This window comes from Pteropus alecto, unplaced genomic scaffold, assembly GCF_000325575.1.
Source record: "Pteropus alecto unplaced genomic scaffold, ASM32557v1 scaffold78, whole genome shotgun sequence".
NCBI lineage: Eukaryota > Metazoa > Chordata > Mammalia > Chiroptera > Pteropodidae > Pteropus > Pteropus alecto.
Window position 1 is genome coordinate 13,186,097 of NW_006443124.1, and position 27,433 is coordinate 13,213,529.

General features: G+C 35.2%; 1 protein-coding gene across 1 annotated transcript in view; it reads right to left on the reverse strand.

Moving 5' to 3' along the window:
* The window catches only part of ADAMTS19 (ADAM metallopeptidase with thrombospondin type 1 motif 19), a 240,139-nt gene that overhangs the window by 158,152 nt on the left and 54,554 nt on the right, over positions 1-27,433 (reverse strand). The window contains exons 2-5 of the mRNA XM_025040686.1: positions 11,617-11,782; positions 4,544-4,716; positions 2,804-2,887; positions 1,942-2,099 (exon numbers count right to left, since the gene is read on the reverse strand). Coding sequence (XP_024896454.1) covers positions 1,942-2,099; positions 2,804-2,887; positions 4,544-4,716; positions 11,617-11,782 — 581 coding nt within the window. The remainder of the gene's footprint in view (positions 1-1,941; positions 2,100-2,803; positions 2,888-4,543; positions 4,717-11,616; positions 11,783-27,433) is intronic.

Consider the following 27,433-nt stretch of genomic DNA (forward strand, 5'->3'; position numbering starts at 1 on the left):
AATATCATTAAGGGGACCTCTGCCACAGAAAAGATGCATATTTTCAGAACACATTTTAACAATCCTAACAATATAATTTAAATAAAAATAAATAATATAATTTAATAACCTTAACAGTATAATTTAAATTTTTTTAATTTAAATATATTTCAAACAAATCTGTAAAAATTTAGCAGAGAACTGAGAAAATTATGAGATAAAAAAATTAAATCTTGGTTACTTGTTGAATAATTTGAAATGGACTTAGACCTTTACTTTGCCTATAATCTTACAAAACACTAATATGTTTTTTATAAAACTATAAAGTATGATATTAGTTCTTGATTATGTGTGTGTAAATACCCTTTCAAGATTAATAAAGTACACTTAAAAATGCATTAAGAATTTTTATTGATAGGGTTTTTTTCCTATACATGAGATATTTAATGAAAATGAAAATAGTTAATGAAAAAACAGTGATCTTTTGGACTCATTTTTTTCTCATGGGAAGTCAGTCATCCATCTTAGCATTATTTTCCCTGTGTAATATATCTCTTTTCTTGGGCCAATTCAAAATTCCTTTTCTGTATCTTTAGTTTTTGCCAATTTTTCTAGGCTATGCCTAGGTCTATAAGTTGTTATTTATCAAATTTAGGGACGGGGGAGAACTGTCATTATCACTTCAAATAATTTTTCTTACCTATTCTCATTCTCTTCTTTGGAGATTCCAATTACAATAATCCAAAATCAAAGGTATCTCAGGGTCAGTTTCTATTGATTACTTTTCCTTGACCAGGGGTCACATTTTCATGCTGCTTTGCTTAGTTAATTTTTGTTATGTTTTAGACATTGTGGACATTATATATTATGAAGATACAGGATTCTGTTACCTTCCTCTGAAGAGTACTAACTCTTATTTTAGGAAGCAGTTCAATGACTGGCTGAGCACTCTAAACTTAGGTTAGTTTAAGTTTATTCTTTAGTAGGGAGGATCTATCAAAAGCGCAAGATGATTCCCAAGCCTCTGTAAATTGGTGGGACTCAACCTCCAAACTCTATCTCCTGTAAAGATCCTGCTGGGGCTGGTTTCAGGCTTTGTTAGGGCAGGTCAAGAGCAGGCATTTCTCTGGATCATGACCCCTTCTATAAAGGTACAGCCATTCTGCTTTCTCAGCTAAATGCCAGGAGTCATAACAAGGTATTAACAAGGTTGCTCCACTCTTGTGGTACCAGTCAAAAATTGTTCTCAGGTGAAAAGCTGGATTGACTATGGGGCTCGGTTAATAAGTGTTCCTTCTTTCAGAGTTGCAGTCTTGCATTGTTCATTCTCCGATGACTGAAAGTAGTTGACAAATAAGTATTTCCCAGTTTTATGGTTTGCTGCAGAAGTCCAATATCAGGTACGCCTGACTATAGAAGTCTAATTGTGTTCTTTCATAGAGTTCTCTTCATCTTTATGAATTATTTATAACTAGAATACCTTTTATATCTTCAACAACAAGAAGTTATCATGTATTCAATAGCTTCATTACAGAAAATCATGTTTAAATGTTACTGTGTATTATGTGATGGAACCAGAAAGTTTGTCGATTCTTGAATTTAACATGTTAGGTCCCTCTATATGGTGATGACTGGAAAACATACAGTACAGGTTCATAATTTCGAAATTCTGCCCAAATTCACCGTAGTTTTCACTTATCATTACCAATGACTACGTCTTCACATTCAAAATTAAGGGTAACTTTTTAAAATTCACTAACCAAATGTTTTGTCAAGATGCCATCCACTAAATGGCTGTTCAAAAACAGTTACTACGAATCGAGGGAAATGAAGAACATTATTATGCCAAAAGTGTTTTGGAACACAAAACCTGGAATAAAAGCATTCTGTGAAGTGACTAATAGGATTAGCAGCATGGCCATAGAATTAGGAATGTCGTTTAATTGGCTTTGGAAAACTGACCTTGTTATAAGGATAGCTGCGTCCGCAGGAGTCATGTCCTCTCCCCAGCTTGTCGACATCTCTAAGTGTATGTCATTCTTTTTGCCAAATTCTTCATGTTGCCACTTACAAAAACTCTCTAGCATTTTCTCTCCATGATGCCCAATGTATAGATCTGCCTGCGAAAGAAGAGATTTCACTTCAAGGCAAATTATTCTCAGATATACCAAAATAATAATAATAATAATAATAACGGCTAAAATCTGAGGGGACTTTTGAATTACTAAAACAAACTGCTGACCATAACATTAATTAGAACCTGGAAGACATTCAGTTCATTTAGCCCAACCTAAAAATCTTAAAACTTTGTGAAGGTACAATAATTACAAAATCCTTTTAATGTTATTCGGAAAAAGGACAGAAGTGCAATGAAATATTGAGAACGTGGAACTTTTACTTGAGTACCCCATTATTTCTATAATTTAAGAAGAAAAGTTTTACAAAGTACTAGTCAAACAGTATGATAAAGTTATGTCACAGAATATCCTTCATTTAAAATGAATTACATCTAAGAAAAGGCTTTAAAAGCACGTTTCAAAAAAAGAAAATAAAACTGTCATTACATATGGCTTTTTAAAATTACTTTTAGAAAGTTAAAGTTTGTGGCCAAGATCCTTGGAAACTAAGAACATTCCATTTTTAGAATAAAATTGAGGTACTAACCAAAACTAAAGACCAGTTTATGTATACTCTAAGTGATTCAGTGGATATTTCCGGATTGACAGTCAATAAAAAGTACATCCCTAACATTCCCTTCACTTAAAAGTACCCGAACACAACTTCTCACCCACTTAATTAAACAAAAAACTCAAGACTTTCTTACTGGAGTTTCATGGAGCAGAATAAGCTTTATCACACGAAGATTGACCTGCACACCAAGACTCTTGTGTTGGAAAAGGTTAAAAACCTAAAAACAAATAAAAATAAAAATCCTAAAATAAAACTGAAAAACATCTTAATTTTTCTTAAAGCCCAGACATGGCAGAAGTCTCAATTTAGTTGAGAAATCTTATATATTTTAAATTTTTTTAATTATTTAAAAATTAGCATAATAAGCAATAATAACTTAGTTATTCATTCTGGATACCAAGAAATTTAGACCTAGCATTCTGAGATCCTTACAGCAGGCCGGATAGTCTAGGCATTTCAATGGGGTACAAAGAGAAGATAGGGCTTTTCGTAATACTGAAGAGAAGAATTTTAGTGACTAAACCCTAGAATTTTTCTTAATTCTTAATTCATAAAATGCCAGTGTCCTCCTTTCTTCTGAGAAAGGTCCTGAAAACCCAGCCTGCTTTATTCCTCCTCCCAATTTATTCCTTAGAGTCTTTTTTCTTTCCCAGGCTAGCCGCCAAATATCAACAGGGTTTTCAAAGCTCTCCCCTCTGATGCTGCCCAGGAAGACAAGCCTGCAGGCCATTGTTGCTTTAATTGTTTCAGATCACCATTATAACAGGTTTTCTCAAAACATTGTGGATGTAGCAATGTGAATTTCTGGAAAGCAAGGTGAATTTTTTATGTGTTACCTTGAGTTTTTGTAAAATTTAGCATTTATTTAATTTGTAATAGAAAATACAAAACTGTCACAAGAAACCCATGCTTTCAGAGATAGTACTGCTTGTGAAAGACTGATGCTGGTCGGCTATGTTAGTCTGCCCTGTACAGAAAGCTGGTGGAGTATTCAGGGGGATGCTGAACATACACAGAAGTGACTGAAGTGTGGGGAAATCTATTCACTGAAAAAACAAGCCAAATGATAGCAAAAATACTGTAAAAATGAGAATTTTACAAAGATATATTTATCCTTGAATTAGCGGTGCTTTCCCTGCCTTATGTGTTAACTGTAATTTTAAATGAACATTTACCTTTGGCTTTTATTTACATTTATTCTCCCCTAAGTACCACCCTTCACTACAACCTTCGAATTCTGCCTTGAAGGAGGTTTAGCCAACACCATAGGCATTAAGTTAAAGAATTCACTGGATATTGAGCATCCATAAGATGCTAGGTACAAACTAGATTTCTGCAGTCCAGAAATTGTCAACTACATGTGATTGAAGTCAGCTACATGTGATTCAGCTGGTTAAATATTAGGTGTTAGGTATTAGGTTTTACTCATCAACTAGTAGTACATCTGATATCCAATATTACACACCTATATAAGAGCTCAATGGATTACCAACCTCCATTTTTGTTCCACCTCATAATCTAGAGTACTTTGGGTGGGCCATGAATATGAACAAACATAACATTTCTGCTAATTTCTACAGGTGGCCTTTTATAAATGAGAATGAAAAGAAAAGCACAAAAAAAGAGAGGAAATAATAATAGTTTTGCCACATCAAAATGAACAATAAAGTTTTTTTTTTTTACTAGAAGATGTGAATTATTATTTTGATATCTCTTTTGAGATGATTTGGTAAACCTAAAGAATTTTTTTACTGATGTCAATAAGAGAAAGAAGTAGTAATGAGTTAATTTTTAAAGAACTTCATTATACTCACACATTTCTTCCTTAGAGTTTTCTTGAAAAAATTCCAAGCGCACTTTAAAGTTTGCCTACCATATTTAAGATGGTTAGAATGAATCTCCTGGCTGCATCTGCTCCATGATAGGAAACCATTGCTGGGTCTGCAACCACTATAGTCTCTATGTTGTATTCTTGAGGTAATTTGTATGAATATCGTTTCCCTCTTCCACTTTCTGTTATTTTTTTAGATCTAGGTCTTCCTTTATCTGCAACAGAGAAATGAATTTCCAAATGTGCCTCCATCTTGGCAAAGTGAACAAAAAAAAAAGTTCTTTAATAATTAAAAAAATGTTTATTGAATACCAACATGTAAAACATGTTGAGCAAAACCAAAGAAGCTCCCTTCATACATGGAACCTAAAAGGGCATTTGGCTTTAGATATGACTTTGGAATCAGACTAAATGGGCTTCTACTATTTATTAGCTCTGCCATGTGGGCAACTAACCTCACTAGGTCAGCCTGTGTCCTCATCTATAAATGAAGAATACTGACACCTACTTTCTAGAGTTGTTGATGGCTTATAATAAGTCACATGAGTAAAATTCTAGCATAGAGATTCATATGAAAATAACTCAGTAAATAAAAGATACCATGATTTTCCCTTTGAAATCAGTGACAAAATAAAGGTCTACTTGCAAGAAGTCCCTGAAGTGACTCTCCCACGCATCTTAATTTCAGGCAAGTTTCCCTAATTACTAAAATATTATGCACGGGTTACCAAGGATTTAGTTCTGCCTTCCATCAGGCTCATATAGAAGTTATGACCTTAGGGTAATATAGATTCCTCAAACAGGGCCAAATAAAAGTAGTAATCACAAATAAATATATTTATGAATTTAACTACATAAAAATGTAAATTTTTTGTTTATTAAAGCATGCCACTATCACAATGAAAAGCATGCCACCAATTGGGAGAAGATATTTACAATTCTTTTCCATAATAAAGAAACAAAAGCTACTCTAAATCAATGACAGATAACCTAATTGAAAAATTGGCAAAAGAACTAAACAGCAATTTCTCACAAAGGATATCCAAATGGCTAATGAGAAGCATATGAGAAGGTTCTCAATCTCATTAGTCTTCAGGGAAATACAAATTAAAACTACAATCAGTTAATTAAGATCCCTGGAATGGCTAAAATAAAGAGATGATTATCTCAAGTGTAGACAAGAATGTGGGGACAACTGGAAGTACCAAACACACACACACACACACACGCTGGGAGTTTAAATTAGGATAAACACTGAAAAAGTGATCGGCAGTATTCACTAAAGTTGAACATTTGCATATCCAATGACCAAGGATCTAAAATATATACTCATCAGAAATGCATGCAAATCACATGTACAAATTATTCAAAGCAGTACTATTCTTAATAGTTCAAATAATCAACAATAGCATAATGGATAAAGAAATATTGGGCTACTCGTAATGAAATGTGATATAGCAATGAAAATAAATCAACTACTGCAATGTGCAAAAATATGGATGAACCTCATAAACATAAGGCTGAGCACAAGAAGCCAATTACAAAAGGGTAGGTAGGGTATGATTCCATTTATAGAAACATCAAAAACTAGGAAGATATGATGCTAGATGTCAGAATAGTGAATATCTTGGAGTAAGAAAAATTTGTGCTTAAAGTAGGCACAAAGGGAACATCTATGGTGCTGAAACTTTCTATTTCTGATCAGAGTGGTGGTTACATGGTACGTTCATTTTGGAAAAATTTAGCAGCTGGACACACCATCTCTGCAACTTCCTCTATGCGTGTGGTTCTTCGATAATGAATTTTTTATTTTAACAGCTTTATTGATGTGTAGTTTATGTGCAGATAACATGCAGTCATTTAAGCGTACAGTTCAGTTTTAATAAATTTCTATAGTTATGCACCATCTCCACAATCCATTGTTAAATCAGCTATCACCTATTCTCCTTGCCGTTTATCGAAATTCTGTTAATGTCACTTAACTGCTATCGTCTCCTTTCCCAAACTTGTACTTTTGGGCGAACAGCCTTTGTATTTCTTTACTACAATTTTAGTGGAGTCCCTGAAAGTAAACATGTGTGTTAGTGGAGTCCCATGGAGATGAACATATGTGTTCAATTAGTCATGTTTCCCCGGGTGTCTCTAACTTTGTTTTGAATTTGGAGATATAGATTCTCAGAGTTCTAGTCATTTATCTTGGTTTCTGATAAATTCTTTTTCTGGAGTCTTGTTCCAGGAGCTTTGGCTTTGGCTTGCCAATTCTATTCAATTTTATTTTATTCTATTTTATTAACTACTTATTCCACCTTTCTTGGCCTCTAACATCTTTTCATGGTGCCAGGATTAATTCAACTCTTGATTCTTGAACTACTGGTTCTCTTCTATGACTGACTTCCAGGGCTGACTGAGTTAGCTCTGATATCTAACATGAACTGGGTCTCTCCACCATTACTGGAAATTTCTCTGGTCTCAGACATCTCCATGATTTATGGTTTTCCCCTTTTCTGGCAGTGACACAGATTGAAAATCTATTTAATGAACAGTGTTACCCAACGATCAAGCAGAGTCAGATAACTAAGTTAACCAAACTGTTATAAAAATAAATGCAAAGGCTCCTTATTTAAGCAACATCATTATATCATGAAACAAGATGATGCAAAAGGACAAAAACGACAGTAGCCTTCTGCAACAGAATCACTATAGTTCAAAGTAAACTCCATGAATTCATATGCAGTACCAGCAGTTAATACCAAAGACCTTGATAAAGGACAACATAAGAAATTATTCTTTTTGTATCTTAAGATCTATGGCAGCTAGGAATGAATATTTTTGTTTTTCTAATCATAATCTCAATCCTATCTAGTTATATATTAGTGCATATAAACTTATAATATTTAGGAAGGGGGCATTCCTACAGGTATATGAAAAGACTCATCTTAGCAGGGACAATACCTAATAAACTGATTATGGGAAAAGGGATAGATAGATAAATGGATAGACAGACGGACAGGTAGACAGACAGATATAGATATAGCTATATAGGGAGTAGACCTCAACATAGTAAAATTAATCAGACTTAGGGGGAAATGGGGAAGGTAGTTAGAATTACTCTTTCATGTCGCTGTTGTTTGTTTTGGTTTGTGCATGGGGGGGCATTGTTTAAGTTCTATTTTTGAGTGACTATGTCGATGGGAAATATCAACAGAGTTTGGGAGGAAAGATGATGGGTTCAGCTTTAGATTAAGTCTGAGGTGCCTGAGAGACATCTGAGTGAAGTTACTACACACTTGACAGTCAGGAGAGAGGTTAGAATGGAGATCGATTTTGGAGCTAATCAATGTGTAAATGAAGTTGAACCCACAGATTTGGATTCCATCGCCCCAGGAAAAGCATGTGGAGTGAGAAGTAGAAAGAAAAGGAGGAAATCCTAGGAAATGCCTCTATTTAGGGAGTATACTTGTGGAAGAAGACATATCCATGAAGGAAGCAGAGTTGTAAGAAAAATAAAAAGAGAGCGAAAATGAAACCAAGGAGATAGTTATAAAATGAAGAGATTCTGAACTGTATCAAGAGTGGTAAATAGACCATGCAAGAGAGAGAAAAAAAGTTTGTTTCCTTTATTGCCCCAGCTAGTGACAGCTGTGTTGGCCCCAAACTGTCAGTGTGTGGCATCCAGATTTGCATGTTATATTTAAATAGGCAGCTTGGAACCTTCTAGGTTTCTTAAGAATCTCAACTTTGTGTGAGACACCATCACAGGAGTTAACCACTGTGTGTGAAAATCATTCATATTGAAGTAATCTTTTTATTAAGTTGCTTCCTTTGAAGTCTTCGTTGTTTACATCAACATTGCTGAGTGCATTCTTCATCTCATGAATCTTGAGGGCATTTCCTACCCATATGTGTGTATAAAAACAACATAATTGATGCCGCACACTTCCAGTTAGAGAAGACATTTTAATAAGCATATTCACCAGTGCTCAATGTAGGATCTCCATAACATTGTCCATATACTGACAATAATCTCCACAGCAGTTATAGATGGTGTGTGGAAAAAATTTCAGTAGCCATCTGAGTCCTAGACATATGCATAAGTTTATACTAAAACGTTAAGAAATATTTATTGATAATGTCTTAAAATCTTCAAAGACCAAATTTTACCTTCGAGATAAAGCACTTCTCACGACATACAAATCCCTTCATTATCCAGTCGACAACTACCTTTTCAGGTTGTATCTCATGACCATACTGTAGACATTTGGCCTCAGCTCCCTGAGACGATGCTTTCTCCTGCCTTCATGCTTCTGCATGTACTGTTCCTTCCGCCTGATAGGTTCTTTCCCTGACTAACAACATGCGGTAAGGATTTCACATACATTTTTCATTTGCACACATAATTTCATTTAATTCTGACAATAGCCCTGAGCTTCAGGTATCACTATCCCCATTTTTCATATTGTAAATGGAGTTCTTGAGAGACAAAGTTTTCCAAAGTCACACAGCTGGGATGAAATAGCACAAGAATGCGAACACAGGCAATCTGACCCCAAAGCCCATTATCTGTTCCCCAAACTTACCTACACTTTGTCTCCTTTTCTCTCTGTAGTATAGGTAAGTTTTACTTGATCTTTGAGGCTCAGCCTCCCGATATCAGAAGCTTGGGATCTTGTGTACTGTGTCTGTCAGTTCTTATCACATGACAGTATAATTACTCATTTACCAGTTTGTCTAAAATAATACTTTGGTTACCTTTTGAGAATAAGGGCTGTGTCACTTAGCTCTACATCCCTGTGAGGTGACTGGTCATGTTTATGATGCAAATAATGAAACTAAGGTTCAGAAGTGTAAGGGAATTGAATAAGAGTACCTAGTTGGAGTGAGGATGCATATATGCTTTGAACCTGGGGCCTCTCACTCAACCTCGTGCCTTTCCTGCCTCCATATTATCATTTAACAAAAGAATACAACATAGTCATCCTAAAGTATGAAGGTCCCTGTTTTGAAAAAATATTCATGTAATAAATATATATAAGCATGATATACTTAAGGCATTAAATGATGAAGGGGAATAGTGTGAAGACCAAGCTGAATACAAGTAAACTTCATGATTCCATTGTGCAAGAGCAAGTACTGCAATATTATTCAAATTTGAATCATATGTTTAATATGCTACTACCGCAGCCTGAAGTAAGAAAGAAAGAGCTACAATTAGACATATTGGTATAAGTAAATCAATAGTTTATTTCATGGATTATTGATTTCAAAATGATTTTTAAAATTCTAGACTCTTAAAAAGCAACTGAAAGTAGGTAAGCTCAATAAATTATCCAAATGATGACAGCTTAGCACTCCTGGCATGCAAGTACTTGATCCAAATAGGTCAATTAATATATAACAGTTATGCCTAACAAAAAAAAACAATTAAAGCTTTATGAGAAACGTTTGCCATATAAGAACCATGTATTTATGCTTCATGAATCTATTAAAATTAAGAATTTTCTAGAAACCTTTCCTCCATGCATAATGGCACACAAAGCCTGCTTTGTGTCATCCGTGTACATGAGTAATTATAACAGCTGGAACTTGCTATGATTCAAAAGTTGCACAGTTCAGATTTTCAATATAGCTCATACAAGGCTATCTACTTAAATGGACTAAATCCAAGTCATTGTTGCTGTTATTGTTTCTCGATCCAAAAGCCTTTCTTTTGCTTGTTCACAATGCTATGACTTTCGTTCAGCTGTTAAAACTCTCTTGTGTCTATAGTTCTTTGAATAGAGAAGGGGAAAGTGTCTTATTTAAGTTGATCATATGCATTGACTAGGGTGACATGGAGATAGATTCGCTTAACCACTTTTGAAGGTGATTCCCATACAGACTAAATTCATAAGCTTTCAGAAAAGAGAAATCACAGATCAATTTGAGATGAATATATCTGAAGAAAAATATATTGTATTTATTTCTGAATCCAAACACCCTAGACAAATGATGATATGAACATCCTGTGGCCTCTGCAAATGTTTCTATCATCGCAATTCATATATCTAGACTGGCTTCAAGTATCATAACCAGCTTTAGAATTAATATCTTGGCACTAGCTACATTAGCACCTAATTTTACACCGCAAGTCAAATTTTAAAGTCTTTACACTGAAAATTCTTCAATAAATTCATATTTCCTCCAATTCTAACTGGAAGTATTTCTCAGAATATTCACCGAGATGCATGGTTTAGATGTCTAAAAATTTTTTCTTGGGAAAATTCTAATGACTTTCCGAATGTTGGCTATGATTTTCAAGTCCTACTTAAGTAACAGAAATCATTCATTTTTCTTACCATTCTTACTAATGTCATAGATCTCTGCCAAAGGAAGTAGGGAGGGAGGTGCACAAAATAGTCACCATTTTATTTCTGTAAAGAACTGGCAGACAAACAGAGATGGGGATTTGATGGTTGGCAACATGTATGTGCCTCTGAAACTGCCAGATTTAAGGTATTCTGATACCAAGAATACAATCCAAAGAAATAAATTGTTACTCTTCTTCCTAGTCCTGTGATAATATTAACTTCCAAGATGATTTTTACTTGGGTCAAATGAAAATAGAAAAAATGAGTAGGTGATAGTTCTGGTCAAAGGAAGGAGATCGCTCTGATGTTCTCACAGCAGTGGACTAAAAGAAGCCATGAGCTCACAGTATCAGTCTCAGGAGAGCTGGAGTTCTCTCGGTGTCATTTCTATGCTGGTGAAGTGACCCGTATCCCATGACAACACTTAACAAGTCAGAAGAGATATAGGGCATGCTATATATTAATCTCTGAAGTCCTTTTGTGTTTCCATTTGTTGATATTAAAATGTGGTACTTTACAGAAATCGAAAAGGTAAGTCTAAGATAAGTATATTTAATTGTCATTAACCAAAAGAGAGTCCATGTTATAAAAAAAAAAGATAAAGCTAGTGGGTAGATGGATGGATGGGTGGAGGGATGGGTGAGTAGGTGGGTGGGTGGATGGAAGGATGGGTGGTTGGGCGGGTGGATGGATGGATGGGTAGAATTTTTTTGAAAGGATTCATCTCACATTGCATATTTAGTTAAATCCTTCAGGAGAAAGCATTACCTGAAATGATACCACAGTAATGACTGTGAGGAGTTGACTTCTCTGTGACTTTCTCCTCCATGGACCTTTTCTGCCTATATACACGGTGTGGGTGACCCGTTATGGCCATTGTATCATTGAGTGGTTCAATAAATATGAAGTCCTCATTGAGCTGTATAAATCCCATCTGGAATATATAACATAAAAAGATATGTAAGAAATACCATTTGAATAAATTACTTTCTAGGTTCTCCTACTCACACACACTCTATTTTCTTTCACATACGTGTATACATTCTTCTAGTGAAGCTATTTTAGCGACCGCATAATAAAGTAACTGTCTTCCCATTTTATTACTTCATCTTTATGTACTTTATTGCACTAGCATAAACTTCATTTAGTTAGTCTTAGCCTGTGTGGGTGGGAGGCTAGATGCCAGCAACAGATGCACAGTAAAAATTCTGGAATGTTAAAGGCTCACTTTGGGAGACCCATGGGGTCACTTACATGCAAACCATGTACAGAAGAGCAATAGAGTTTTTAATTGCAAAAACCACAGGTCCAACTTTTGACAATCATTATTTAATAAAGTCAGTCATGTAACATGTCAAAGCAAACATAGGAGATATAGCATTGAAGTTATTATATAAAATATTCTTAAAGTCTTCTATTAAACATTTTGAAAACCTTTGAACAATAAATTACAGAAAAATGAAGCATCATTTACATAAACAAGTTTCATTTCTTATAATGCCATGTTTTTAAAGTTCATCAATTAAGGACAGAAGGTTCAAAACTGTAAAATATGGTTATGATCAATAAGAAGAACTTATACTAAGTAGGTATCCTTTTATTATACTGAAGCTAAGCCTAGTCATTTCTTTCCTTCCTATTTTAGAATATAAATTTGCACTATAACTAGGAAAATATTCTACATGGAAGAACATATGACTTAATCTTTTCAATTTTTATTATTTTACTCTACTGTAATATATATAAATGTATATATTTAACTGTTGTTAACTCTTTAGCAAATACTTGTGAAGAAATAATCCCTTAGAACATGCATTATTTGTATCCAATCTACTAATATCAAAGTTCTTAATTTCGTTTTGTATTAATTATATGAAAATTATGTCTAGTTCATTTTAACCTGATCCACAGGTACCTAGCATAGTAATAATTACTTCTACAGATATAGTAATTCTTCCAAACTGAATATCAAGAAAAAAATAAATCTGTGCTAAAAAAATGTTTTCCTTAGAAGTATAGAAGAGGTTTTTTTCTTTTGTTTTAATTATTAAAGTGTACTGTATCTTTTATACAGAAAGACCAGGTGATTGCCAATATGCTATCTCATTTTATTCTGTAAAAATTGACGTTATACGGATCTTAAGAATAAATCTAAAAATCCTCATCAATTTCATTTTATTAAAATTTTTATATCTCTAATAAAATTCTCAAGTACTAGAATAACAGTTCCACCACTTCCATCTGTCCCCTTCCTCTCTCTTTCTCTCTCTGTTTTCCCCTCTTCCCCTCTTTCTGTCTCTCTATCTTTCTGTTTTCCCCTCTCTTTCTCTCTCTCTCTCTCACACACGTGCTTTTACATGTGCACAGATCATTTGGGAGTGGAGATAATGCAAAAAATATTTACTGTAATGATTCTTTTAAAATATTATTCTTTTAAAATGTGTATACATTTGGGCAATTTTTTGAGTAATTTTAACGACTTCCAATGAGTTATTTTTCATACATGTTTTCATTCTCTCAAATATGAAACTAGCTTGAATTTTAAAGTAATTCTATGAAATCCAAAGTTTTCCCTGGAGCCTAATTTGATGGGGAAAAGGAGAATAACAAATATTTACAAATTGAAATAATGACCATTAAAGACATTTCTCCCTAGAGGACATACAAATGGCCAAAAAACATATGAAAAGATACTCAACATGGCTAGCTATTAAGGAAATGCAAATCAAAACCACAACGAGATACCATCTCACACCTGTTAGAATAGCTATAATCAACAGGACAAGTAATAAAAAATGGAGAGGATGTGGAGAAAAAGGAACCCTCATACACTGCTGGTGGTACAGCCATTCTGGAAAACAGTATGCGGGTTCCTCAAAAAACTAAGAATTGATCTACCATATGATCCAGCAATCCCTCTACTGGGTATTTATTCTTAAGATTAGAAAACTCATATCTGGAAAGATATTTGCACACCGATGTTCATAGCAGCATTATTCATGGTGGCCAGGACATGGAAGCAACCGAAGTGTCCTACGATAGATGATTGGATAAAAAAGCTGGGGTGCATATATATAATGGGATATTACTCAGCCATAAGAATTATATGTGGAATATAAACCTAAAAGTAACAAACAGGACAAACAAACAGAGACTCATGGACATAGACAACAGACTAGTGGTTACCAGGGAGTAGGGAGAAGGGAGAGGAAGAAGTAAATGGGGTAAAAAGGGTCAAATATGTGGTGACAGAAAGAAATCGAACTATGGCCAGTGAACACACAAATATATATACATATGCCTTACTGCTAAATTGTACACCTGATTTCGTTAACCAATGTCACCATAATTTTTTTAATTAAAATAAATAAGTAAATAAATAATTTAAAAAAAAAGATGTTACATCTAGATGTGGATTGAAGATAGGTAGCGTTGTCACATTATATAATATTGATCCTGACTATGAAAATATGGATATATGTTAACCTCGTCTTATTTATTAGTGTGATACTAAGGTTCAGTCGGTATTCAAAGTTATTAATAAAACTGACAGTGTGGCTGATGATTAAAATAATAATTGTTATGATGTGTAGTTAGAACATCTCAGATAGATATGCTCAGTTTCCCTAAGTCATCAATTTGCAATCGGATACATTCTTTTAATAGGTTATGTGTGGTTAGATTTATAACAATAAACCCTATAAAATTTAATTGCATACTATCATATAAAATTTAATGACTCCAAGAACAGATTCTGGATTTAAAATTATTTGAGCTCATAACTTACTACTGGCCATGTAACTCTGAGAAAGTTACAACACTGTTATCTACACAACAGCTTAATAGGGCTGTTTGGAAGAATCAATTTTTAAAAGTACATGTAATGCTCTTATCACAGAATCTGATAGTAGGTAAACACTCAATAAACGTTCACCATAATTTTTATTTTATTAATAAGAACAACAATAATGAATATAAAAATTCAAACATTTGAGTAAGGACTCAAGAGCTCAGAATCCAAAGAAAACAAGTTCATTCCTCTTCATATCTACTTATTAGCATATTAAATGTTACCTGAAATAAACGTGTTGTTTTTTTTTATTTAGAATTTGGAAACCTCTTCATAACACAGAATTATCTGTTGTGTTAGGATGTTATCTATAGACATTTTTAAAAATGAGAAGGCCACTTTTAAACAGGAAAAATAATGTTGGAATAATTATAAATGGTGACTCATTCGATATATATTTATTCTCTGACCACAGTGTGCCAGACTCAGTTCACTCTGGGGCACACACAGCCCCAAGTGCTCAGTGTTCTCTCTCCAGGAAAGAGTTTTCTGTCTGAGACCAGAATATTATGCTGCAGCACAAGAAGAGTTCTAGCTTACATAGGTATCTTTCAAGATAATGACTTGTATTAAAGCAGAACTGCAGAACATCTTGAGGTTTTCTCTCTCCACAAAGAGTTCGCTTTTTTCCCACTAACAAAACAGATTTTTTTCTCTATACTGATCTTACAGGCCATGGAAAAACACAACTCCGTATTAATCTCTCTGCTCAAGGGCCACTGTGTTTGACAATCCACAGCTAGGCAGCATTTGCTTTAACGCAAATATTCTCCTTTCAATATTAGAAGACAAGAAAAGATTATGTGAATTAATATGACACAATTAATTATCTAAAATAAATGCAAACTATGTAAGCATTTTTCTCCCAGATGGCCCTATTTTTAGATTTTTCAAAATGACGTTAACTATTTTGAGACATTTCATTACAATATTTGGAAATGAAATTAAGTTTTACAGTGGTTCTCTACCTTATTTCTGTCATCATATACATTTCCTCATATGGTGGCCTCTGTTCTTTTTTCATGGAATGTTATTCTTTGATTTGACAATTTAGCAAGAATTTCAGTATTTTGCAAATTTACCACACTTATGTGAAAATAAATTGCCAGCCATTTCTTTTCTTACTGCTTCTCATATTTTATTTTTCTATTTAGATTCCTCTGTGCTTTCTAAAATAACCATTAACGCCGATCTCACGAAAGTAAACTGAGACTGCCACCAACTTCTAACCACGATATGAAATTTGATTTGTGCAATGTACGTCAATTTTTACATATTGTTGCTTCAATTCGCCAAATATCAATATTTTACTTGTTCAAATTTAAATTAATTATGGCCTATCGAATAGATAAACAGAATCTAAAGTTCTAAGGTAAGCATAACTAAAAAATAACTAAAAATATAGAAAGCAACATGGCATTCTCCATTTTTGTTCTCACTCCCAGTAGGCTGGCTTCCCATTCACTGCCTTACTTCCCGTTCACTCACAGAGCAAAAGCACTACTGTGGTCACCTCAAATGTCCTCATCGTTTTCCACGCTCCTTTCTGGAAATTTCCTTTATTTTCCAGAACCTTGGTTTTCTAGCTAACCTTTCACTGGACTGGCTGAAAATATTTATCTGTGGCTCAAACTGTATATTGTACGAGTCTTTGGTAATATCCTATTTTTTAAGATATATAGTATATCAAGAACTAAATACCATGAGTGCTAAAAGATGTGAGGAAGGTGGTAGATCACTACAGCTTCAGGATGCAAGAAGAGTCTATGGAGGGAGAGCAGGATTTGGATAAGACTGGGGCAAGCAAGGTTGTTCCCTAGAACGGGAGGCATTGGGAGCAAGGGCAAAGAGGGTGTTGAGTCTAGAAAATGGTTCAAAGAAGCCTCGCTTCAGTAGAGAACTGGGGAAATGCAGCCAAAAAATAAAATGAACTCATGAAATTGAAAACATCAAATACAAAGTTCTTGAGAGGAACAGGTAAGTCAATGTTCTGAAGTTCTGAGGATTATAAGTCTCTTGTCCAACTCTAAGATATATTAGAGAATTACTGAGATATTGAAAGTAGCACAAGTGTTCTATTTCTAAACAACAGTAACAGAAGTTGTTGAAAAGCTCTGGCACCAGCATATGCTTGTAAAAACATTTCAGACAAATGTCTGATGCTCTACATGATATGAGTTTCTATATAAGTTTGGCTTTATTTTCTGAAGAATTTTCTTGTATAGTAATGTTAGAACGTTTATCTTATTAAGTAAAAAAAGCATTATATAGTTTGAAATATAAGCATATTATAGGCTTGACATAAATTATACTATGTTTATATTACACTTTATTCAGAAAATGTCATTTTCAATATTACTGTAAATGATTTTTCATGCATTTGTGTATTCTACACATGAATCTGTACGAAAATACACTCTGACACTGCATCTATCGTTTTATCATCCTAAAATACTCTTCCTGACTTGATGCTTTCGATGTTTCCTCTTTATGCCCACAGAGATAAACTCCAAACCATTAATGAAGACACAAAAGATTTAAAGTCATGACGAACTCTTGCCTACCACTCCAGCTTTATTTTTATTTAAACTTCATAGATAACCTTAACAAATAATTTTAATTGTGTGAACAAACTTTTGATTTTAACATGCTTCAGAATAACTTCTAGTTGTTGCATGACCACATCTTGGTTCCTTGCACACTCTGCTTTCTTCCCAGAAAGTCACTGTCAGTGTGAAGACTTATTTCTTCAAAATTAAGCCAATCCTGTCCTGTCCAAAGTAACCACTGCCTCCCTTCTCCACTTCTACACTGGACCTTTTCCGTTACTACCCTAATAAATCTGCTGTGGTGGCCGTTTTTGTCTCTCTGGTTAGCTATCCGAGGGGAGGCTCTGACCCCAGTGCTCATCTTCATGCCTTCAAGACATAAGGTTGGCCAAATTGCAGGTGTTCAAGGTTGGTTGCTTTTAACTCTTCCTTTTTGAGGTAAAAGATAACATATTCGTTCACTGCTCTAAAGAGCAATCTATCCACTCCACCTGGGACTCCATCTGCAGAAAATTACAATTCAATTTCTTCCCTCCGGCATTTCCAGTGTTGGTTTCCTTGTGTGCCCAGGTTCTATCTTTATGAAAAGCTCTCCAGTGACCATGCTGTCAATATCATTCTGCTTTCTTTCTCTAACAAAGGGCTTCAAAAAGAATCATGAAAACTACAAGGGAAGAAGGAAATTTAGAAATCATCTGGCCATCACTGGAGTTTTAAAAATCAAGGAAGCCGAGACTTAGAAATGTTGCATAACTTGCATAACATCACACAAGAGTTCATGTGAAAGTCAGGACCAGAATTTCAGCCTCCCAATTCCCAAACTGATTTGGGGTTTTAATCCATCGCTCTAAATTTGCTTGCTACCTACATTCTACTTACATTTTCACCTGCATTCTCATCTGCCTCACTGAACTCCAGAAATTGTTCTGGGCCACCCACAATTTCCTTTCCTTTACTCTCCTCTCTAAGGCATTTGACCTTGGATCACTTTTCTCTTCTATGAATATTATGTTGCTCTAGTTTTCTCCTTTTCTAGCAACTGTTTCTGTTTCCTTAAACAGCTCATGTTCCTCCCTCCAAGGCGAGTCTTTGGTCAGAAATTATTCTCTATACTTATTACTCCCAATGGTTTTATAATCCCGTCAGTGGAGGTGATTCCCAAATCCCCCTCACAGCCCACTGCTTCCACCTGAGATCCACTCTCTGTGTCTGTCACTTGTTATCTGTGGTGAAACAGGAATCAAACCAAAGACTGCTGCCTTTGTGAGGCTATCTGGAAAGAGCTAGGCCTGCCCTATGACCGTTATTCCAAATAACTCTCATCTTTAAAAAATTTTGCACTAAGGATTTGACATCAAGCACAACATAGATGGTTGAAGTCCAAAATTTGATATCGAGAGCAAGGCCAGGACCCATCCCTCACAAATCAGAAGACAAAACTATGGCATTAGGGTCTGAACTTTATCTTAAGCGGACTGTTTTATGTGACCAGACTTTTAAACTACCAAAAGCAGAATGGTTTTCTGAGTGGTCTGAGGGTTCCTTCTCCAGCTCTCTGCCAATGGTAGATACCCGATAATGTTCCCATGGCAGATCTGGGCGAATATTTCCAGATTTTAGTTTTTCTTTCCTTCTTCCTTTCTTTTAATTTTTTCATTTTCGTTCTTAAAGTGTGATCATAAAAACCTGAACTTTTTAATAACAGAACTTTTCAAATATATAGTTAAAGAAAGAAAATAATTATTCCAAACCCCATCATGGAATAACTATAATGTATGTATATATTTCTTTCTAGTCTATTAACATATACACACATAAGTATATATATGTACGTATCAGTGTGTGTGCATGTGTGTGCATGTGTGTGCCTATACACATAATGCATAATGTGTTAAAGTTTTATATTCTATTTCATTTTCCCATTTAAGAATAGCTTCACAGCTATTTCATTTCTTAATAGTATTAAATAATCTTTATAAGCCTGGTTTTAATTGCTGAATAATTGTTTATCCTCTAAATGTATCATAATTTTATTAGCTATTCATTCATTTGACCCTCTAGTCAATAAAATGCATAAGCACCAGCTTTGTGCAGTGAGAGTTCAGGGTACAGGTCTGGCAAGACCCATTCCAAACTTATACTTTAGGAGCGGAGAAAATGTGCTATTTATTCAACTGGGTCAAAGTTACACACAATTGCTCTATAATCATTTGTCGATAAACTTTACATTGATGGTTTACACACTTTTTAATGTCTGTGTTCTATTTCACAATATTGAGCAAGGTTAAAATGTAGCCAGGAAGTATCCCCCCGAGACACCTAAGGGCCTCGGCGGGAGCTGAAAGGGACCTCTTTGAAGCATAAGTGTGAGACCTCAGGGCCTGAGGGACATCTGTGAAGATGACAGCCTCCCAAGAACCCACAAAATGGCCCATGAGAGAAAGAGACTGTTCCCTTTAAGCAGTATCAAACACAGCACTCAGAGACATGTTCTATGACACTGTCAGACACAAGATTCTCCTCTCCTCCCTTATAGCTTCAGTCCTAGAGGAGGCAGAGGAAGCCAGTGCACGCAGCAGGAGGAAAGCAATCTAGGTGGGAAAATAACGAGGACTCTGACATCACCCCCTTCTTTTTCACGTGTGATTGGTTCTAAGTAAACCTGGATGCAGAAGGCAGGTAGCAGAGATATTTTAACTTTCTGTGAATTTGGACTGTCTGATGATTATATAATAAATACTTTAATTACCTGACAGAGCCTTTGTGTGCCTAAATTTACTCGGGGACTTCTCACAACCTAAGAGTGAACAATGCCAGAAGGAAGACCAAAACCAAAACAAAACAACACCACTTGTTTTATTGTGACATCTGTCCAGTCCTGTTTACTCAATGAAGAGTTAAATGTGTATAATACAAATTCAGGTGCCAAGTACTGTGAAGGGGTTAGAGAGTTATGTGCAGATGGCCTTTCAGGAGAAGTGACATCTGAGCAGAGGCCTAGAGTTTCAGCGATGGCCAGGCCAAGCATAGGGGAAGAACATTCTAGGCAGAGGGAGAAACAAAGACCCTGAAATAACAGACCTTTAGCATGTTTAAGGAAAAGCAAGGCTGGTGCAGTCGGAGCAGAGTGATATGGGAGCAGAGTGGATGTGAGAAACAGTCATTAGGAACACCGGGGCTACTCCATAGCAGTTTCTCTTATTTGACTCACATCGAGATAAACCCTGATGAAATCCTCTTTTGGTTTTCAGATCACCTATCTTTTCGTGGACACTGGTTACAGACTTCACTGTGGGATGTTTCATGAAGGCCCCCTGGGTTTGTGTTCTTTCAACACAGTCTTATTTTATCTACTTAATAATTACACAGGAATAGATTTCATCCCTGCGAGTGAAAAAAATATGCTTTCTCTTCCATTTTCTTGAAAACTATTGCTCTCTTCTAACTTTCCTCCAACATTTGACAGAAGATATGTATTTAAAAACAATTTCAAAATGTTCGTTTTTAACTACACTACAGATAAACCACACCACAAGTATGATAATAAACAGAAGCTGTTCTATGTTGAAGAAGTGGAAAGGAAGTGGTAAAAACTGGTAAAATAGAAAATGAATGCTCCATCATAACATTTAGTTATCCAAAATGATTGATTTTTTGACATTATGATGGTTATCTCATTTCTCATTGCACAATCTAATTTTTGCTCATATCGAGAAATCTCTAATTTTTATATACTTTCTCATATCCATTCACTTTACTGTAATCTCTTGTTGCTTATAATTATTTTTTACTTAATCCCTTGGATGTCTACAGATCCTTTAAATATGCAAAAAGCAAGTTGAGAAATAGAAAGCAAATTCAGTTTTAAATATACTTCTAAGTTTATCAACCAGTCCATCCAAAAGCCATTACGTTCCACTGTATCTTCTTTGCGATGGTTTAATGTTCATTATAAATGTACTCACTGGATACCTAACATATGGCAGTATGCAAGACACTAAGCACTCAAAGATGAAAACAGATTTAATCTCTGTCGCCACGGACCTTATACATTAGGGGGAAAGACAGAGAAAATCAGGTATTCAGATAAATATACTTAAGAAATTATAAATTGTGGGAAGTATCATTAAAGAAACAAGGATTTGAGAGAAATAAAACAGAGGCCGAGATGCTAGACAGTGTGGCCCAATAAGACCTTCTAAAGAAGTAGCATTTGAGACCTAAAAAAGAAGCCAGCCACATGAAAAAGAACATAATTAAAGGAAGAGTGGTGAATTAGGTGGAAGATGACATCTACCAAGGCTATGACCCTAGAAGATATATGGGAGAAACTCAGTATATCAACTTTGAGTTTACAAAAGTGTATGCTTTTTAATTATTATTTATAACAGCATTGGTTTGTGTTCTGTATGTTTACGTTACAATTAAACACACTTTAAAAATGAAAAAGGAAGAATAAAAAAATATATATTACTTAGCAATGTAGAGGCCAGGCAAGTACTAAAAGAAATACAATTGCTCCCGGAGTGCAGAAATCTAGAGTAGAGAAAGCGGGCAAGAGAGTTTACTTTTCCATTATAGTTTTTTTAGCAAGTACTGACTTTTCAAATGATACACATGTATGTCTTAGATTATACTTTAATTTCAAAAAGAGGTTGAAATTCAGGGACACAAGATTTGTTAGGAGGTTACTGCAGCAATTAAAGTAATAAGTAAAGGTGACATTAGTATAAAGTCAATCAGGGAGGAAGACCTATAGATAAGACAGGACGTAGTTGAAGAAATGACATGAAGATTGAGACAGTGGCAGGAGTCACAGACAAATAATTATAGCAGCAAAAACAGAAGAAAGGGGTTGGCAGGGTGTGATTCATATAGAGCTCTGAAGACCATGATAAGACATTTAGATTTGATATGAAATGTAATTGGAAGCAATTGTAAGTGGATGGCATAACTCGATACAAATTTCGAAGAAAGTCATTCTTTTTTTATTATCATTATTATTATTTTTTGGAAGACAGAGTATAGGATGACAAGAGTGGAATCAGAGAGACCAGTTTGATGTTAGATATAATAGTTCAAGTGCAAGATCAGAGTGGTTAGACCAATGAAGCAACACACAGTGGCTGAACTGGGGATGTAGAGAAAAGGAAGTATATTTAAGATTAATTTTGGATTTTCATACACACCAGAGGGCAACCACCCAAATTTGTTAATGGTTTAGACGTTGAGATGTAGAGGGACAGTAACACAGAGAATTAAGGATGACTCCAGCATTTCTGGCTTAAGTACTCAAGAAGGGGAGATAGATGTCTGTGATTAAGCTATAAATGTCAGACACAGAGGATGAAACAGATTATAGGGACAGAGAATCAAAGTTTCTGATGGTACTTTATGAGGTTTGATATAAAGTGAAACATCCAAGTGAAGAAATCAAGTAAACAATTGGGGTGTGGAGCTTAGTGGAGGGTTTTGAGATAGAAACTTGCATCTGAGAGCTGCCAACATAATTTTTCAGTCCATGGGAATGAGTGATGTTATCTGGAAAGGGAACATAAAGAAAGAAGAGAAAAGGGCCTAAGACCAAACCCTGAGGACTCTAACACTGAGAAGTGAAAAAGGAATTAGCAAAGGAGACTGAGGAGGAAAGACTGGTGAGGTTAAAGGAAAAGTAGGAGCTTGTAGAGTTGATTTTTTTAAAATCAGAATTAACTCTTTCTGGAACTGACTTTAAAGAAAAGACGAATAAGATCTCATTCGTTTTACTCTGAAAAATGTATTTTCCTGTCTGACACATATTGCTCAGGTTAAACATTTACCAGTCCTATGCAAGATGATCAAACACATGTGCTCATACTGCCATTAAATTCAACACCAAAAATTGAGCAAAAGAGCACTGCCCTTCCTAGATCAATCAGGGTTCTCGAAAGTCATAACAACATGGCCAACTTTAGTTCCATTCCGTGGAGACATGAGAAGAATTTAAACTTATTAACTAACTTTGCTTGACCTATCTATTTTTTTAAATGGTGGCTTCCAACTTGCCACCCACTCTAGCACTTAATGAGTCGGTGCACACTCAGTTGTACATCAAGTTGTTAAAGGGTTAGTCACTCAGTGGTTTTTCAGAGCCACTCACCATGGCGATGAGCACTTGCGGCACTTATCTCATGCAATCCCAGCCCAGTTATGTGCTTTAAGTGGACTGAACGAGACCACTGAGAAAGCTGTGCAGCTGCAACTTGGGGAAGTACTCATGACTGCCAGGTCTTTCTGGTGACCTCACAATTAACAGAGATGTTGCCAACCTCCTACATACCCCTAGAGAGTAGATGCAAATTCATTTTACCATGGAAACAAGATTAGTGGAGCAAACTACTCAAGGACCATAGCCCTGGTACTCAGAGGCACGGAAAATGTGCTGCGACTTATTTTCCAGATTCAATTAAAGGTCAAATAAATACAATAATTAATTGATTCAACAATATTTACTGAGTGCAAAGCATGTGTAAGCTAATGTGCTAGATGCAAGAAATACACCAGTGTACAAAACAGACAGTTTTTAAGTCTGTTTTAAAACAATCTTAAATGTCTTTTAGAATAACTAAGGAGTTTATTTATTGTAGATTTTAAGTCTTCTGTCTCATTTGCACCCACATCAGTAAAATGTGTTGTTCTTGTTGTTGTTTTCCATTTAGGACCTTTGGATAATTCAAATATTCCTCCTACTCCCATTCTGAGTGGCATTAAGTAATATCTAATAAATTATATTGGTGTTGTTCCTCTTTAAAGAGAGTGATAAATCTTGTACCAACAAAGTTCTTTGTCATGTGGCCTGTTTCATAACTACAAGATCCCCAAATACAAACGTATGACCAGGGAAAGCTGTATGACCTTTCTTTCCTTGCCACCTTTCTTGAGTCTTTTTCATAAACATCCCATCAGTGAGTACAGAGACTCAAAAAGCTAACATAATCTTAACTGATTTATTCAAGGTCACCCTGGGAGGTCATACACTGCAAGAGCTGAAATTATCTGGTATAAGGCAGGAAACCCAACGCACTCTGCATATTCCAGACAACATCAGGAATATTACATCCATGCATCATGTTTTAAGAAAGACATTTATAAACAAGAGCCTATCTGAACAAGAATTTAGGGGTCAGTTTGTTCCAAATTCCACCCAGAGAAGAAATCATTCATCGACATCTCTGACAAATATTTAATATTCTGTTTACTCATTTCAATCACTAATAGAGAATAATCACTCTGAAGCAATCTAGGTCTTTACTGGGCAGTGGTAGTTCTCAGGAAGATTCTTGTAAAAGGTCCTGAAGGTTCTCCATCGCAACTATAAAGCATGAGTCCTGATCCTGCATCCTAAGCAGCTTCTCACATTTCAAATATATGACAAGCACTCTTCTGGCTTCTCTGTACATGCCTAGTTACTATAACTATTCCTGATACGAAATGAGTTCCCTATCCTTCTTCATTGTTTTCATTTTACTTGGATGTTCTCTAGTTTATAAACGTCATTCTTAGGTATGATGTTCCTTGATTTTAAAGTATGAAGGTGAGTATTGAGTGAAAATGTCTTTAGTACATAGAATAAGTTGAAATGTGTAAGAAAAGTAACACATTAAGAGCCTACAGACTGGTATAGGATAACAAAATGGAAAGTGTTTTCATGTATTAATTTTTATCATTCTGTATTAGGAAATATTTCAAACTTTCAGAAATACACAGGATAATAGAGTACCTAGTGATCCACTCCTCATATTTAAAAATTGTTAGCACTTATTTGCTGTAGAGCATTTTTTTAAAAATATATAACAATTTATTGATTCAGTTGAATGGACCTGCACAGCCTCCCAAAACCAAGTCCCAGACCTTATTGCTCAAAGGTAACTACTACATTAAAGATGTGTATAGCTTTTGCGTTCATGTTTTAAATGTCCACTATGTATGTCTTTAGTACGTAGTATGTCTCACTATTACAAACAGTGCAGGGAACACACTTGGACCTATTTAAAAGAGTTCACAGTGATGGCTCCACTCAGGACAGACTACAGAGAGGGAAAGACTAGATGAGAGGTGATTGATGGCTCAGGCCAGCGTGGTATTAATGGTACTGGAACCAGTCAGATTCAGGATAAAGTTTGAAGGTACAGCAAACAGAACGTGTGATGTTTATGTTTGAAAGAAAGAGAGGGATTCAGAACCACAATATGATTTTTGGCCCTTGTCAAATAGAACTGCACAGTTCACCATCAATGAGATGAAGAATAATGTGAGAGCGGGATGGGGGATGATCAGTTCAGTTTGGAATACACTGTTTGATATATCTTTTAGACCTCATGATGAAATATCAGGTAGGTAGCTGGACATATGAACTTGGAGCTCAACAGAGACATCTGAACTAAAATTACAGATTTTGGAGTCATTGGCATATAGGTGGCATTTAGACCATGAGACTAATGTAGATAGAGAAGAAAAGAAGGCCTATGGCTGAGCCCTAGATAACAACAGTGTAAAGAAGGTGCAGAGAAGAGGAATAATTAATAAATCAGACTGAGAGGGAGCAGTTAGAGAGGGGTGGAGTCCTGACAGTAAGTGATAAAAACATACATCAAGAAGACGGAGGGTTTATCAGCTGTTCCCAGTGCTGCTAATGGTAAAGTAGGATGAGGACTCCAAGTCGGTAGCCTCAAGTGAATACTTTGCTCTTTCAGCAACACATCCTCTATCCTTTGCAATTAACTATTCTGAAATATTGACACTTATTTGTTTACAATTCAAATAAAAAAATAGATACTGCTACCATTAGATTCCTTATTTTATTAATGATAAATGCTGTATAAATTTCAACGTATGGATTTTGCAACTTTAATATTAATGAATGAAATCTCTGTGGTTTGGAAGGAAAATAAAATATTAGGAAAAATAAAATATTTGAGAGCAATTCACAATGAACAAACAGAAAAGTTACTGGGGTTTGATTCTTACAAGTAGATGATACATGGGTAATTTTCAATTCTGTCTTCTACAACAGTGGTAATAAAGAATGAGTTAACTATTCCATCTAGAGTTTTATTTAAAGTAATTGTAGACTTCTTCTTTATTCTTGTAAGTTTTATAACGTTAGATGCAGCCAAAATACTAAAAATATTTTTAGATATTGACTCCATTATCCAACAAATTAGCAACTACTTACAGATTCTTAGCATTGGTGAATTGAATTAGAATCATATTAGCGTTCTTATATAAGAGATTGTTAAAATTATTAACAATCAGAAGAGTCAAAGATGGAATCATGATGTTTCCTAAAAATCTTTCCATTTGATATAAGGATTCTTAAGATAGCTTCAATTAAATAGTTAGAAATCTACCTAAATATTCTTATCCTGAGTGATTAAAGAATTACTTTAGAAAGTAAATAACTACAAAGCATTTTACTTACTAGAAAAAAAAGGTTATTCAAAACTCTGAAAGGAGAATTTTAGCTAAAATTCAACTAAAAAAGCAAAATGAATTGAAAAACATTTGGAATAAATATGATTATATAACATTTATTATGTAAATGACAATCACAAACCCTAAAAGCCAAATGAGTAAATTGATACGTAAAATTCACAAAAGAGGAAAACAAGTAGTTTAACAGGAATAAAATTGTAGTCATTCTTGGATAGTAATTAAAAAATGTAAATTCCAACAGTCAGGCACAATTTCACTGTTTCAAATAGCAATTTAAAAAAAGCATATAGGTTCTGGTCAAGATGGTGGATTAGGTAAACACTGTGTTTGCCTTGTTCACGAACACATCTAAATTACAACTCAACTACAGAATAACCGTCATGGAGAATTGCCTGGAATTTAGCTGAACAGAAGTCCTACAACTGGGACCACATAGAAGAAGCCACCTCGATACTGGTAGGAGGGGCGGAGATGCAGAGCGGGCTGGTCCTGCGCCCACATGTGGCAGTTGAGAATCCAGAGGAAATCTCAGCTGTGAAGAACTCCCAGGAGGAGCAAAGGGTCCCAACCCCACACCAACCCTACCCAGGGTTCCAGTGCCGGGAAGAGAAACCCTCACAACTTCTGGCTGTAAAAACCAGGAGAGATTGCGGCTAAGTGAGACTGAGGGCTGCCTCTTTCGGGACTCACACACTGACTTACTCACTTAGGA